The sequence below is a fragment of the Eptesicus fuscus genome, chromosome 2 (genome assembly GCF_027574615.1).
Source record: "Eptesicus fuscus isolate TK198812 chromosome 2, DD_ASM_mEF_20220401, whole genome shotgun sequence".
In the NCBI taxonomy this organism is placed as follows: domain Eukaryota; kingdom Metazoa; phylum Chordata; class Mammalia; order Chiroptera; family Vespertilionidae; genus Eptesicus; species Eptesicus fuscus.
Genome location: NC_072474.1, coordinates 24,788,959 through 24,806,511, shown reverse-complemented (window position 1 = coordinate 24,806,511; position 17,553 = coordinate 24,788,959). Strand labels below are relative to the sequence as shown.

At 40.0% G+C, this 17,553-nt stretch overlaps 1 protein-coding gene across 1 annotated transcript in view; it reads right to left on the bottom strand.

Moving 5' to 3' along the window:
- Window positions 1-17,553, bottom strand: part of CUBN (cubilin) — a 311,048-nt gene that overhangs the window by 217,020 nt on the left and 76,475 nt on the right. The window contains exons 23-27 of the mRNA XM_008148828.3: window positions 12,706-12,898; window positions 7,095-7,255; window positions 6,210-6,391; window positions 5,210-5,366; window positions 827-1,014 (exon numbers count right to left, since the gene is read on the bottom strand). Coding sequence (XP_008147050.2) covers window positions 827-1,014; window positions 5,210-5,366; window positions 6,210-6,391; window positions 7,095-7,255; window positions 12,706-12,898 — 881 coding nt within the window. The remainder of the gene's footprint in view (window positions 1-826; window positions 1,015-5,209; window positions 5,367-6,209; window positions 6,392-7,094; window positions 7,256-12,705; window positions 12,899-17,553) is intronic.

The window sequence follows — 17,553 nt, the reverse complement described above, 5'->3', positions numbered from 1 at the left end:
AGTTGTCAAAATATATGTAAATTAAGTAAAATGGCTTTATGAAGCAATCCCTAATGAGAGTAGAAATCAATATTTCTAAATTAACATATTAGCTCACAATTTTATATATGAATGCATAATTACATTAATAAAATAAGTAGCTGCCTAACTTTACAATCTGTAGCCCTAAAAATGTTGCATATAAAATATATTAAAATGTTGTAAATAAAATATCATAAAAATAGCAAATTACCTCATATTTTGGGTTCCCTAATTTTCAAGCAATTTTTATTGTATAGCATTGTACTGTATATGGAGAGTTGAATAAGTGTCACTGATGGTCATTATTACAACAAATAGAAACTTCTGTTTTACAAAAAGAAAAGTTAACTAGATGAGCATAATTTTAAATAAAAACAAAAATCTAAATCATGATTCTTAATGTCAGTCAAATTAAGTATTAAATAAAGCTGTGATACCCAAACATGTTTCTGATCTCTTGTTTATAGAGAACAAACATAAAAACAACCAACCAAAAATAGAAGTTATTCTTCCCCTTCTGCATTATTTAATTAACATGAGGTCGGTCAGTCCGAAAGTTACAATGAAACTGAAAACATAGATAGTTCTTCATGTATATAATTTAAGAGCTTAAATATCTTTAATATATCAATGATGCAGAGAAAGAGGCATGAAATATTCCTACTCAAACACCATGGCTAGTAGCGTATAAAAGATGTGTAAGGCAGGGTTAGGGATATGGTTCTTTAAAGTGTAATGCCTTCTAGTTTGGCTTGCCTAACTTTATTTGAAAATACAGTAAAGTACTTAACTTCAGAATACATACCTCTAAATAGTCTGTGGAGCAGTTTAGGTAATTTTCCAATTCAAATTCTAAAAATGTGTAATTCACGGTGTTGCCAGTTGTTGCTTGGATGGTCCAGTTGCAGCGCTGATTGTCAGAATAGGGATTTGGATAATGTATACTTTCTAGGATGCCATAGGTTCGATTCACAATCATCACGTTCTCACAGGCTGGAAAAAATAATCATGATTGGTAAGAACCACCATCAAACATATCAAAATTACTCCAAGATGTGTGTGATATTGCCTTTAAAAACTCTAGTTTTAAAATGTATGTATATTCTATATAATAAAGAGGTAATATGCAAATTAACCCTCACTCCCTCACAAGATGGCTGCCAACGACCAGGCCAGCAGGGGGGTTAGTGAGGGACGACCAAATGACTGAACAAGAAGGCTGCATGGGGCGACCAGGCCGGTGGGGGGGGGGGGGTGTAAGGGGCAACCAGGCCGGCAGGGGGGGCAGTTTGGGGTGACCAGGCCAGCAGCGGGGAGCAGTTAGGGGAAACCAGGCTGGCAAGGGGGTGCAGTTGGAGGCAACCAGGACAGCGGGGGGGGGGGGCAGTTGGGAGTGATTAGGCTGGCAGGGGGGGTAGTTGAGGGTGACCAGGTAGGCAGGGGGGAGCAGTTAGGGGTGACCAGGCCAGCAGAGGGGGGCAGTTAGGGGAAACCAGGCCAACGGGGGGGAGGGGTGGGTGCAGTTGGAGGCGACCAGGATGGCGGGGGGGGGGGGCTTGGGGGTGATTAAGATGGCAGGGTGAGCAGTTGGGGGTGACCAGGTCAGCAGGGGGAGGCAGTAAGGGGTGACCAGGCCGGCGGGGTGGGGGGCGGGTCAGATAGGAGTGACCAGGCTGGCAGGGAGGGGGCAGTTGGATGCGAGCTGGCCGGCAGTGGGGGGCAGTTAGGGGTGATCAGGCCGGCATGCAGAGGCAGTGAGGGACGATCAGGCCAGCAGCGGGGGACAGTTAGGGGCAACCAGGCAGGCAGGCAGGTGAGCAATTAGGAGCCAGTGGTCCAGGATTGTGAGAGGGATGTCCGACCGCCAGTTTAGGCCCGATCCTTGGGATCGGGCCTAAACCTGCAGTCAGACATCCCCCAAGGGGTCCTGAATTGGAGAGGGTGCAGGCTGGGCTGAGGGGACCCCCGCCCCCACACGAATTTTGTTCACTGGGCCTCTAGTGTGTGTGTGTGTGTGTGTGTGTGTGTGTGTGTGTGTGTGTATAGTTATCAATTTTATATATATATTGAATAATTATCAATTCAAATGGCTTAAATATGAAAAGAAAGAAATATCAATAGAGCTATCAGCTGTTAAAGTGTGTATACATTTTTTGGACACCTAGTATATTTGTATATTTGGTGTGGCATTTTTATAGTGAAAAGGTCCCCATTTAGAACAAAGTAAAATATTGCTTAAGTGAATTCAGCAACTTGAAACTGTCATGAAAACTGCCCATGTTAGAATGGACATCCAATTCCTATGAATCCATGGAAAGCCGAATAGCTTAACACTACTCAGAGATCTGTTTGTTTAGAGAAGTGTGTTAAACATTCCATGCTTCTGTTTTTCTAACTTTAACATTTGGAAGGGACAGAAATCTTGACCTTTAAATTCAACAGTTTAAAAACACAAAGTTCTATGTGAATGCTAAACATAAATAACAACATGGCTTTGTTGAATTCAAAACTCAGCATGTAATTCATAACAAAGGCTCCGTTATGCCTCCAGTTAGTCATCGGGAAATACCAAAGGCCTAGAGGGAATACACAGGGTTTGAAGAAAAATGAAAATCTTAAACTTTTAAAACAGTCTTCAATCCAATGGTGGCATTTTCTTCAGCTTAATTTTCAACAAGACTACACTAGGTGCCTCTAGACTAGGTATGGCTTGTCCTGGGAGTCAGAGCCAAATTCAGCCAACCCTAATGTTTTCTCAAGCCTTTCTTATATTATCTGTATGAAATGGAATACAAGAGAATGGGAAAATAAATGTTATATTGAAAAAGTTGTCTCCAAAGACGGTGGTTCATATATGCATTCCACCACATTACGGCTTCCTGGCAGGTGCCTGGAACACCGTTCATAAACTTTGGTTTGTAACGTATACACTTGTGACTTTTTTAAAATCTTCCTTTGCTAGAGCAGGGGGTACTCAAACTATTTTTCTTTGAATATTTTTAGGTAACACTTTTGTCCACACAGGATTTCCAAAGAATGATTTTGTGATTTCAGATGCCTGCAGGAAATGACACCTATTAGGCAGGCAGGTATCGTGTGCCTCAATGATGACAAAATAGGGCAGAGGAAAATGTATTCCATTAAACCACGTGGGCTGTTCTCAGTGCTCAAAAATTATACTATCTGCCAGTCTCTAATTTCAAATGGCAAATTATATGGAAAATCTCGCTGGTTCCTCTGGTTTTCACCTTTAAGGACCTGAGTGCACTAAATTACTTCTTTAGTGTTCCCAAATGATGGGAGAGAATAAAATATCATAGGAATAAAAGGTAACTGAGAAACAAATTTGGATAGCAATCATAAAGTTGGAGATGTGATTATATGCTCAACCAAACAGATATATCCCTGCTGGAATTTGGGAGGGCTTTTTATGCACTAATGATAAATTTCTGAGGAACAAAGCTATATATTAAAACTTGGTACCAAAACTAGAGTTCACTTTAATCCCATATATAAGTGTGAATCCTCAAATTCACACATAATCAAAGTTAAACATTAATCCTCTCAACTAATCCAAAGGGATATTGTATATTGATTATGATTTTGTGACTTTCGGTTCTATTTTTAGGTAATTATGTCAAAATTGTGGGTAAACATAGATTTAATGGGGGCAAGGAACTGTATTTTCGAAACACAAGTAGCCCTGGCCAGTATGCACAATGGTTAGTGTCGGCCCACACACAAAGGGTCGCAGGTACGATTCCGGTCATCGGAATATATATATATATATCCAAGGGCATGTATATGTACCTGAGTTGCAGGTTTGATCCCCAGCCCCAGTTGGGGTGAGTGCAAAAGAGGCACAATTGATGTGGTTTCTCTCTCTCTCTCTCTCTCCCCCCCCCCCTCCTTCTTCCTTCCATTCCTCCCTCCCTCTTTCCATCCCTTCTATCCTCTCTAAAAATCAATGGGGAAAAAAATCCTCGGGTGAGGATCAACAAAATATAAAACCATACAAGTAAAGTGTTTATTAAATAACATAAATTCAAAAAAAACCTTGTTTGTTGAATGTCCATTTTAAAGCTAACTTTAGAAAGTATTTAATTCTAGAGCTAGAAGATAGCTTTCACAATCACTGAATTTAATCTCCTTTCCTTAAGAGAAAAAAATCATGGAACCCCAGAGAAGAAAAGTGACCTTCCCAGACAGGACAAACCTCTGAGCCCCTCGACTTCTGTTCAATACTCCTTTAATCCCACCAGGTTGCCTCATGGGAAAGCAGATTTTAAAATGGCATCTCTACAAAGACCAGATTTTTCTCCAGTAAAGAATATGCCTACTCCACGTGTGACTCACAAGGCCCATAGTTTCCCTTAATAAAATTAATACCTTTTGAAATACATGACCAAAAAATGTGTTAGAAACACTATGTACAATGGAATAATGTCTAATTAGAGGATCTTAATGTTTGATACAAATAAAAACCGATTAGCTGTTAACCTGTTACACTGATCTTTAACTGAATTGCAACTCTTTCAGCATATTAAATACTCCTCTAAGTTTCTATAGCTTATCACATGCTCTAGTCAGATGATAAATTTAATGCATAAGCATTTCTTCCCTAATAGAGTTAAATTTTTCTCAATAATGAGATAAGATTTATTTTAATGGCTCAAACCAATGGCTTATACTTATTTCCATTGATTTCACTCATCAAAAGATTAAGACCCCCCTCCCCCTGGCCAGGTTGTTTAGTTGGTTGGCGTGTCCTCCCACACACCAAAAGGTTGCCGCTTCACTTGGGTCCCTGGCTGGGGCGAGTACAGGAAGCAGGTGATTGGTTTTTCTCTCATATGGATGTTTCTCTCTCTCTCTCTCTCCCCCTTCCTCTCTCTGAACATATCCTTGGGTGAGGATTTAATATATATATATATATTAAAGACCCTACAGCAGTGATGGGCAACCTTTTGAGCTTGGTGTGTCAAACTTCGCCAAAAAACTGAGCATAACTCGGGTAGTGTGTCACTTTGAGGAAAAAACTAACTCCAAGACTCTAGTCGCAAATGTTTCATCCTCGGCATGCGGCCGCGTGTCATCAGAAATGGCTACGCGTGTCAGTGCTGACACGCGTGTCATAGGTTCGCCATCACTGCCCTACAGGCATCAAGCAGCCAGTATACATACTTACTCTGGTGGTATTTGGCCAGGAAGCCACCTCCTTGTTGCCTTTCATCTGTCCTCAGCTTTAAAAACATGCTGTCTCCACTGGAACGAATTAGAGGCGGTTTCGTATCCCCACAAAGCTGAGTTAGCAGGTGAGAGCTGGTACTTGGACCATCATATACCTTTAATAAAACATTTTAAATGTCAAATGATTATGGCTATAAACATTATGTAAAGTCCTCTGTAAATCTAAAAAAATTGGAAAAGGAATATATATATATACACACATATATATGACATAATAAAAGAATAACCCTGAATCAAAATATCTTTAAAATTATAGCTAATTGTCTATAAACTTGGGCCATGAACTCTGGCCATTTAGCCATGGCAGAATATAGTTGTGTGTGAACCCAGGTTGAAATCTGAAGATTGAAAATAAAAGATTAATACATATTTTGAGACCATAGCTGTTATCAGTAGTCTTCCTTGTTTTTTAATTTTATAGTTTATAATTTATGACACTTTAATAAATTTTAAAATGTAGATTGTTTTTTAATGGAAAAGGCTGAATAGCTGATTCTATAAAAAGTTGTATCTGGAGGACTTCAATTATCCTCTCTAATTCACCAATAAAGTCCTCTATATTGTTATTTTGCACTGCATATATAGAAAGCACATTGATAATAATTACGATAAATCTCATAACCCCCCTTTTAGTAGTCTTATATCTTAATAGTCCATATTTCATATATTTTAATATCTTAGTATATATAGTTCATATTCAATGTATTTTAATATTTAAGTATATAAATATCAAGACATTGAGTAATACATGCTATACTTAGAAGGCAAGTCATTTTCATGAAATTTTCTTTTAACTTTTTATTTTGCTTAAAATGTTTATGTGGATGTTTTGTTTAAATGTTCCCCTTTCTCAAATCTCAATAAAGTAAAATAAATGCATTTATGTGTGTTGGGCAAAGAGGGAGCAGTGAATGATACAACTGAAACTGTATACATACGGCCAGATAATCTAAAGTGCAGTCTGGATGATGCTCCAAGTGAAACTCTTCAAATTCCAGTTCAAACGGGCTGCCCTGGCTGGCTTTCAGCCACCAGTAGCATTCGGAGCTTTGGTAATAGGGCATCGGGTAGTTGGGGGATGTGAAGGTGCCAGTGGGAGTGGTGAGATTGCCCCCACAACCTACAGGAGAAAGAGATGGAGTGATGCATAACTTTCTTTCTGGTCACATTGAATCTTATTCTCTATGTCAAACTGGTGCTACGATTACTCCTCTTTAAACCAAGACAAAACAACTACATCACCAAAGAGTAGCTAGCCTAGAATCTTAATTCATATCAATGTACTTTCCTTTTCCTAACCAAGATGACCAGTTTGATTAAATATACCAGGGAATCAAACCATTTTCCCTTACTTTGTATTTCAAAAACAAAAGGCTGCTGTGAATTCAGAAGTATTTACAATGTTGAAGTTTATTACAAACTAGAGACCCGGTGCACGATATCCATGCATGGGGGCACCCTCTCGCAATCTGGGACCACTGGCTCCTAACCACGTGCCTGCCTGCCTGCCTGCCTGCCTGATTGCCCCTAACCACTCTGCCTGCCTGATCACGCCTAACCACTCGCCTACCTGCCTGATTGCCCATAACTGCCTCTGCCTCTGTCTCAGCCCCTGCTGCTGCGGCTTCGTCCAGAAGGACGTCCAGAATGACATCCGGAAGGCTGTTCGGCTGTCCAGTCTAATTAGCATCTTACCATTTTATTATTATAGGTAGTAATCACAAGACACAGATGGAAAAATATGGATAAGAGTATGGCAATACAAGAACTAAGAAACCAACCCAATTGGACTCACCAATAAAAGATAGCTCTTTGCTCTTTACCTGTTAATGATCCATCCCAGTAAGCTGAGAATCCAGACCTTGAGTCAATTAAATCACTCTTAAATTGCAACCATAATTTATTACTGTGAGAGATGATTCTTGGAGGTGGATTTGAGCCACAGTATTTTCCGAGGAGTGGTGATGTTTCATAGCCTCCATCTCTGTGACAAAATACAGATGTAAACACTCATCAGGTTATTGATAATATTACTGTAAAAACATTTAACATTATTTGAACTTTCAGATTGCAAACACATTAATTTATGTCAATCAATGTTTCTCAAAAACACTCTAAAAACATCATTTTAAGTTTTCAATTTATCAAATAGTACTTGAATAATTTAGTAAAGAATAACCATCAGTTATGGTTGGCACAACATTTTATATAATCAACGGCCAACTGCAACAAAGTGTTTAGTCTTCTTCTCAAATAAAGTCTCTGGCAAATGTCAGAGAGCACCAGGCAAAGAACTCATAATTATTAAAGTGTAAACAAATGTTGCTTAATTTTACAGAGAAGCCTTAAATGTTTTTCTTCTAAAAAATGTTTCTTCTATGAAAATTTTCAAAATGTACTATATCATATTTGACTTATATAGCAACATGTTTTAATTAAATTTTATTTTTCCCATCACCATTTACTCCCCTGTACCCTCTTCCACCTCCACTCACCCCTCACTACTCCCCCCGCAATCATCACACTGTTGTCCATGTCAATGAGTTATTTCCCCTTTTTTCTTTTTGTACCATATGATTTCAATCATATGTGGAATCTAATGAACAACTGAACTAACTACCAAATTTTTTTTAAATAATTCTTTTCTCAATAACTTTTGGGTTCTTAACTCTGGTTTATAATCTGTAGTGGTTTATTTTTTCCCCCTTGTTAATCCTCACCAGAGGATATTTTTCCATTGATACTTAGAGAAAGTGGAAGGGAAGGGGAGAGACACACAGAGAGAGACATTGATTGGTTTGCCTCCCTTGGGCGCTCTGACCAGGGCCAGGGATTGAGTTTGCAACTTAAGTACATGCCCTTGACCAGAATCAAACCCAGGGCCCTTCAGTCCTTGGCCAATGCTCTATTCACTGAGTCAAACCAGCTAGGGCTGTAGCTCTTTTGGACCTGGAGAATATAATGCTAAGCGAAATAAGCCAGTTAGGGAAAGAGAAGTATCATATGATCTCATTCATATGTGAAATCTAATGAACAAAATAAACTGATTAACAAAATAGATCCAAAAACATAGAAGCATGGAACAGACTGCTGCATTTCAGAGGGAAGGCAGGTTGTGAGAGTGAGTGGGGTGGGGAGAGATTAACCGGATAACTTATATGCATATATGCATAGTCCTTGGACACGGATAATAGTCCTTGGACACAGGTAAAGGCCTGGGAGGTGTGGGTATGGGGTGGAGGGGGTCAATGGAAAAACAACAACAAAGGGAACATCTTTAATACTTTCCACAATAAAGATGAATTTTTAAAAAAACATGATTCAGGGAAGGAAGATGGCGACCGGCAGGAAGGTAGGGAGGGAGAGAGTGTGAGAGAGTGAAGGAGAAATAGAGGAGTGTGTGGACGTGTGTGGGTGTGTGTGTGTGTATGAGCTAGGGACAGTTAGATTCTGCAGGTCTTCCCAGGGGCTGCCGGGCAGTCTTAGACAGCGGAGCCCTGCTCCCACTGCGGACACTCAGGGGCGGCCAGCGCGGGCACAGAGACCATGCCATCTTGAGAAACAGAGTTTCTTGAGACTAGGATCCAGGCCTCAGCACCACCAAGTCTGGTCTCAGAGGCAAACCAGGACCCTGCAGCCACTAGGGACAGAGACCTGCGACAACAGCTGCAGACCCACAGACACCAAGAATCCAGACATCCCAGCTGCAGATTTCTGTGAGTCAAGGAGCCAATCCCCCTCAATATCCACAAATCAATAAACAAGATACATCACATAAACAAACTGAGAGATAAAAATTGCATAGTCATATCAATTGACAGAGAAAAAGCACTTGGCAAAATCCAAACCCTTCCTTGAAAAAAACTCTCAGCAAGGTGGGAGTAGAAGGATCATACCTCAACATAATAAAAGCCATATATGACACACCCACAGCCAACATCATACTCAATGGGCAAAAACTAAAACCATTTCCCTTAAGAACACGAACAAGACAGGGATGCCCACTCTCACCACTCCTGTTCAACATAGTACTGGAAGTATTAGCCATGGCGATCAGACAAGAAGAAGAAATAAAAGGCATCCAAATTGGAAAAGAAGAAGTAAAACTGTCTTTATTCACAGATGACGTGATATTGTACATAGAAAAACCTGGAGACTCCATCAAAAATTATTAGACTTAATAAATGAATTTGGCAGTGCAGCAGGATACAAAATTAATGCCAAGAAATCTATGGCATTTCTTTACACCAATAGTGAACTTTCAGAAAGAGCGACTAAAAAAGCAATCTCATTTACCATCACACCAAAAAAATTAAGATACTTAGGAATAAACTTAACTAAGGAGGTAAAAGACCTATGCGTGGAAAACTACAAGCCACTGAAAAAGAGATAGAGGAAGACATAAACAGATGGAAGAACATACTGTGTTCATGGATTGGTAGAATCAACATCATTAAAATGTCCATACTACCCAAAGCAATCTATAGATTCAGTGCAATCCCCATTAAAATACCAATGGCATATTTCACAGACCTAGAACGAACTCTCCAAAAATTCATCTGTAATAAAAAAAAATACCCCGAATAGCTGCAGCAATCCTGAGAAAGAAGAACAAAGTAGGTGGGATCTCAATACCAGATTTCAAGCTGTATTACAAAGCCACTGTTCTTAAAACAGCCTGGTACTGGCACAAGAACAGACATACAGATCAATAGAATAGAATAGAGAACCCAGAAATCGACCCAAACCACTATACTCAATTAATATTCGACAAAGCAGGCATGAACATACAATGGAGTCAAGACAGTCTCTTCAATAAATGTTATTGGGAAAATTGGACAGATACATGCAAAAAAAAAAATTAAATTAGACCACCAACTTATACCATACACAAAATAAACTCAAAATGGATAAAGGACTTAAACATAAGATGGGAAACCATAAAAATATTAGAGGAATCCACAGGCAGAGAAATCTCAGACATATGCCAAAGCAATTTCTTCACTGATACTGCTCCTAGGGCAATGGACACTAAAGAGAAAATAAACAAATGGGACTACATCAAAATAAAAAGCTTTTTCATAGCGAAAGAAACAATCAACAAAACCACAAGAAAGCCCACTGCATGGGAGAACAAATTTGCCAATGTTATCACTGATAAGGATTAAATCTCCAACATTTACTGGGAACTCATACAACTTAACAAAAGGAAGATAAGTAATCCAATCAAAAAATGGGCAATGGACCTAAATACTTTTTGAAAGAAGACAGAAGGAAGGCCAAGAGACATATGAAACATGCTCAAAGTCACTAATTATCCAAGAGATGCAAATTAAAACAACAATGCAGTACCATCTCACACCTGTCAGAATGGCTATCATCAACAAATCAACAAATGGCAAGTGTTGGCGAGGATGCGGAGAAAAAGGAACTCTTTTGCACTGCTGGTGGGAATGCAGACTGGTGCAGCCACTGTGGAGAACAGTATGGAGTTTCCTCAAAAAACTAAAAATAGAACTCCCATTTGACCCTGTGATCCCACTTCTAGGACTATATCCCAAGAAGCTAGAAACACCAATCAGAAAGGATATATGCACCCCTATGTTCATAGCAGCACAATTCACCATAGCTAAGATTTGGAAACAGCCTAAGTGCCCATCAGCAGATGAGTGTATTAAAAACCTGTGGTACATCTATACAATGGAATACTATGCTGCGGGAAAAAAGAAGGTATTCTTACCATTTGCAACAGCATGGATGGAACTGGAGAGCATTATTCTAAGTGAAATAAGCCAGTCAGAGAAAGATAAATATCACATGATCTCACTCATTTGTGGAATATAATCCTATCTAATAAAAGAGTGATATGCAAATTGACTGTCACTCCAACACACATGATGGCTGCCCCATGTGGTCAAAGATGGCTGCCCCCATGTGGACACAAGATGGCTGCCACAAGATGGCCAGCAGGGGAGGGCAGTTGGGAGGGACCAGGCCTGCAGGGGAGGACAGTTGTGGGGGGGGGGGGTACCAGGTCTTTAGGAGAGGGCAGTTAGGGGTTACCAGGCTGGCAGGGGAGGACAGTTAGGGGCAATCATACTGACAGGGGAGCAGTTAGGCATCAATCAGGCTGGCAAGGGAGTGGTTAGGGGGTGATCAGGCTGGCAGGCAGAAGTGGTTAGTGGCAATCAGGAAGGCAGGCAGGTGAGCTGTTGGGAGCCAGCAGTCCTGGATTGTGAGAGGGGTGTCAGTCTGCCCGTTTAGCCTCGATCCTAAATGGGCAGTCTGACATCCCTCGAGGGGTCCCAGATTTGAGAGGGTACAGGCTGGGCTGCAGGACACACACACACACACACACACACACACACTGTGCCCAAATTTCATGCACCACGCCTCTAGTGAACAACATAAGCTGATGAACAAAAACAGATCCAGAGACAGAGAAATATCGATCAGACCATCAAACCTCAGAGGGAAGGTAGGAGAGGGTGGGGTTAAGGGGGAGAGATCAACCAAAGGACTTGTATGCATGCATATAAGCCTAACCAATGGACACAGACAACAGGGGGGTGAGGGCATGAGTGGGGGGTTTGGGGGTTGTGGTAATAGGGGGGTGAGGACACCTATGTAATACCTTAATCAATAAAGAAATTTTTTAAAAAAATAAAAACATGATTTACTCAATATAAAAGTTCAATGTTTAACTGTTATAAATAAAGGCAATTATGTTATTTTAGCATGATATAGTAGAAGTATGACTTTTTTAGTACCTTACTTTATATCATAGAATAAAATTTACCATCAAATAGTATAAGATTCTAGGCTTTTGAAATGCCAATAAAATATTTACAACTGATGTATGCCAAATTGATTAGCCAAATTTAACTCAATTTAATGATCTGGAGAGATATCAATAGATAAGCTAACTTACCTATAACTTTTTAAACACATTCTTTCAAAGAATTAAAGAAAAAATGCCATGCACTGAAATTGACAAGCCTAGACTTATTACTTAACACAAAAAACTTTGTGAAAACCTTAAGCTAAGGTTGCTATCTTAGCATCATTTTATGATCTAATTAGACTAACACTGACACCCTAAAGTATAAACTAATTTTATATAAAATACATATGCAACAATAACTAGTATCTAATTTCAAAGTGGTAGTACATTTGTTTACTCTGCCCAAATAAAATCTGGAGTTTATTTTCAAATATTTGCAATAAAATACTCTCTTCAAAATATTTGGAATCTTATGCAATTCTCTGTTTTTCTTCTGGTAAGTCCAACTCCAAATGAAAAACATTATGCCTTATAAGAAAGAGAACTACAAGGAGTTTTACAGAGAAATTCTATATATTTTCCTTAACCTTTCCAGGAGAGATTGTGAATGGAAATAATGAAAAGCATTATGATGAAACAAAGGTGCTTACTTAATTTCCACAAAATCTCCTAGACATTTTCCACCAAATTCCTCCTCCAAGGAGAAGTTCGTGAAATGCAATGCAATCTGTTGGCTGGTTCCCACTGTGATCCTGTAAGTACACTGCCAGTTGTTGGGGTAATTATTGGGGAAGTTTGGAGAAGTAAACATACCAGTTTCTTCTGTATAGTCTTCCAAGCATACTGTGAAAAGAAATAGACCACAAGAGAGAAAATAAAAAATATTATGCTACATTTCATTCATAAGACATTCAGTAATACACACTTGATTAATTTGTGCCAATTTACTTGATTTTTAATATAGGCTGTTTTGGAAATTTCAAAGAGTAATTCCATTTCAAAATGAAGTTTTGAAATCTCGAAGGCAAAACAATTTTTAATAGTAAACCTAAGCTAAGTAGTATAAATTTGTTATATATATTGAAAGTAAACAAATGTTTTATGTTCTTGGAAGTGTTATAATGTTTCTAATTCAGGCAAATTACCATGAACATTATAAATGAGACTCAACTACAGAAATCATAAAGGGGGCTTAGAAATAATTTAGTTCTATTCTCTTTTTCACAAGCTTCATTTCAAATGGTTCTAACCAAAGCATGCATTTTTGAGAAATGACAAAGCAGGTACCTCAGTCATAAGGGTGAAGAATAGGAGATGAGACTCAGATCAGAGTGACCATGAATCAGTGCCCAGCTCAAATGCTGACAAGCTATGCAACCTTGGGCAAGTGACTTCACCTCTCTGAGCCTCATCTCTAAAATGGAGATGGTCACTATCTTTGAGTACACATTTAAGGCTTAGAGACAATGCAATTAAAGGCCTTGGCACATGGTATGTGCTCAATAAATGGTAGTAATCATCATTAGGTTTCAAAATAGACCAGAAAGGTATAAGAAAAACAGAGCACAAATTATGGGGAATAAATTAGATCACACAAAACATTTAGATAGTACTTGGACAATCTTATGTCCTAAATAAATATTAACTGTTCCACTTTAAGAGTTTTAACTTTACCTTTTCAGTCCTTCAGATTCCATATTTACTAACCAACCCACTCAACCTCTTATGCTCTCCAAATCTGAGATATTTCCCAAAGAAAATCTGGTGTCAATGCATTTTAATGTATATTCAATTAAACCCAGTAATAATATAAATCCAGGGTCCAGGAGTAGACACAGATCTACTGAAATGTTTTGGGAGATAATGCACCATTCTACTTAATTATGAGTAAAAACAGAAAATGAGGATGTTTAGGTATGTTATTTCCCTGGTCACTGTTGTGTAATCATACTCAGAGTAACAGAGGAACCGCTTACATTGAGAGCACAGAGACATATAGCAAATATTACAGGCTCTACTACCTCCATATAGCCCTCAGAGTACCAGGCATTCACCAACTATTTGGTTTACTCAGCTTGAAGCAGCAAACAATCAAGGATTTACTGTATTGAATGAATCGACAGTGATATTTAGCTTCAAAGATGAATGTCATATACTTTTCCATATATTTGTATCATCTGCTAGGATATTACTTAAAGGAGGAAAAAAAGGAAGGGAGGAAGGAAGGAAGGAAGGGAGGGAGGGAGGGAGGGAGGGAGGGAGGGAGGGAGGGAGGGAGTGAGGAAGGGAAGGAAGGAGAGAAGTAGGGAGGGAGGGAGGAAAAAAACAGGGAGAAGGCAGGAGAGGGAGGGAGAGGGATCAGAGAGAGAGAGAGAAGTGGGAGAGAGGTGGTAGATTAAGTATTTCAGACCCAGTAATAAGTATTACTAAGATAAAAATTCGCCTTAACCGGTTTGGCTCAGTGGATAGAGCGTCGGCCTGCGGACTGAAAGGTCCCAGGTTCGATTCCGGTCAAGGGCATGTACCTTGGTTGCATGCACATCCCCAGTAGGGGGTGTGCAGGAGGGGCATGTACCTTGGTTGCGTGCACATCCCCAGTAGGGGGTGTGCAGGAGGAGGCTGATCGATGTTTCTCTCTCATCGATGTTTCTAACTCTCTATCCTTCTCCTTTCCTCTCTGTAAAAAATCAATAAAATATATATTTTTTAAAAAAGATAAAAATTCATGGATCGCATGGACGGACATTAAGTAAAGGCTATGATCCTGAGCTGGCAGAACTGAGACTCATTGACCACCCTGACATTCAGGTAGCTTCAGCCAGTAAATCAAGTATCTAGAGCAAATTATTGGTTCATGTCATTTGTACTTAAAGAGATAATTTTTCTTTGCTTACCCACTCTACTCCCAGAAGGGAAATGCAATCCCATTGACTATTTCTAATGCAACTTGCAATTATTCTGAAGGAGAAAGGTATGTGTAATCAGGTTCATGTGTAAAGAAACTTAATTTAATGAAATTTTTTGAGAAGTAATGATGAGTAATTTTCCTGTACTTTGTCCAGATGCAAGTCATTATTGCTACATAATGGTGGTTGTTTGTTAATCTCTGCTGAAATTTTGATGTACATATTAATCTTATTTTCTGTTACTGGCACAAAGGTAAACACAGTCCCTGATGTATTCAAATGATCTTCACACTTCACTTTGTCTGAAATGTTTTATCTAACAACTTTCCCCTTTCCCCAAACACACCCTTTAACAAATAAATTCTAACTTATCATTTAAGGTCAAATTCAAATATCACTTCCTCTGTGAAGCCTTTCCTAATCAAGTAGAATTAATTTCCTTTTGCTCAATAAAATTTTAAGCAAATGGTAATTTGAGTCTTAAATATATTTTATTGTGATTGTTTTTATGTAAACATATTTCCTCTATTATGCCTTCAAATACGAATAGGAATTTATTAACCACTATTAATTTTCACTTATCATACTATTGGCCAAGATCACATCTAGCAAATATCCATTAAAATTATCCTATATAATAAAAGCCTTATATGCGAAGTGTCCGACCATTCAGCCAGTTGCTATGATGTGCACTGACCACCAGGGGGGAGGGCTCCAACCAGTAGGTTAGCTTACTGCTGGGGTCCAACTGATTGGGACTGGTGAGATGGGCAGGACATGCCCTGGAGCTCTCCCTCGGTCCCTCCCGGCCCCGATCATGCACTAGTGGGATCCCTTGGCCTGGCCTGCATCCTCTTGCAATCAGGGACCCCTCGGGGGATGTCCACAGGCCAGGCCAAGGGACCCCACCAGTGCATAAATCTGTGCACCAGGCCTCTAGTATTACATAATATATTGAAAACTAAGAGGGAAGGATACCTATCTAATCTCCCACCATATTACCCCCTCCACTCTCTCCCGATTAAGATGATATTCTTTAATATTTTATAATGTTTATTACTTCTAAATTATAGAAATTGTTTGCTTCCAGCCCTGATGAGTAACTGGTACTAAACTAGTCCCTCTCCATAGCAATGATAATAATAGTGCAATTCTGTCTACCTGCCCTCTTTTTATGCAATTTTAGTTCTATCATTTAATTATATTTATACTAGTGGCCCAGTGCATGAAATTCATGCACATTAAAAGGGGTTTAATTAGAGGAAATATTTAAATATTGCTATTTGCCCTTTCTCTATAATAGAAGTGTCAGAGATGAAAGAAATTAGTAAAATTTATATGAAAATCTTCCTCCTGTCAGAGTCTGGGGTGTGCCGAGGGACCCAGAGTCAAATCCCCACCCACCCGCGGTGCTTCAAAATTGGGTGAGACCCAGACCCAGCCAGCCCCAACCCCTTGGGCGAGATTCAGACCCAGCCAGCCCCACCCCGTCAAGCCACGCTATGCAGGGGTTCCAGCCTCAGGTCCCCTGGCCTGGCACCAGTCAGGGGTCTCAGCCTCAGGTCCCCCGTCAAGCCCCACCGAGTGGGGGATGCAGCCTCAGGGCCCCCATAAAGCCCTGCAGGGTGGGAGACGCAGATTCAGGTCTCTCGTCAAGCCCCGCCAGGTGGGGGGGGCTAAGCCTCAGGTTCCGGGCCCAGTGCTGGGTGGGGGGGCACAGCCTCAGGTCCCACATCAAGCCCTGCCAGGAGCGGGGTGTTGCCTCAGGTCAACATTCAAGCCCTACCAGGCGAGAGGTGCAGCCTCAGGTCCCCCGGTGCTGGGGTGGGGGGCACAGCCTGAGGTCCCCCAGCCCAGGTGAGGGGAGCAGCCTGAGGTCCCCCAGCCCAGCACTGGAGCGGGGGGCACAGCCTGAGGTCCCCTGTCAATCCCCACTGGGCAGGAGATGAAGGGAGAGATTGGCAGCAATACAATCATAGTAGGGGACTTTAATACCCCACTATCACCATTAGACAAATCCTCTAAACAAAAAATCAGCAAAGAAACATCAATCCTAAATGACCCACTAGATCAGGTGGAATTAACTGACATCTTCATAACATTTCACCCAAAAGCCACAGAATATACATTCTTCTCAAGTGCACATGGTTCACTTTCAAAGATAGACCATATTTTGGGTCACAGGCAAAGTCTCTTCAAATTCAAGAAGATAGAAATCATATCAAGCATTTTCTCAGATCACAATGGCATAGAACAAAGTAGGTGGGATCTCAATACCAGATTTCAAGCTGTATTACAAAGCCACTGTTCTAAAGACAGCCTGGTACTGGCACAAGAACAGACATATAGACCAGTGGAATACACTAGAGAACCCAGAAATTGGCCCAAACCACTATGCTCAATTAATATTCAACAAAGGAGGCATGAACATACAATGGAGTCAAGACAGTCTCTTCAATAAATGGTGTTGGAAAAATTGGACAGATACATGCAAAAAAAAATATGAAACTAGACCACCAACTTATACCATACACAAAAATAAACTGAAAATGGATAAAAGACTTAAACATAAGACAGGAAACCATAAAAATA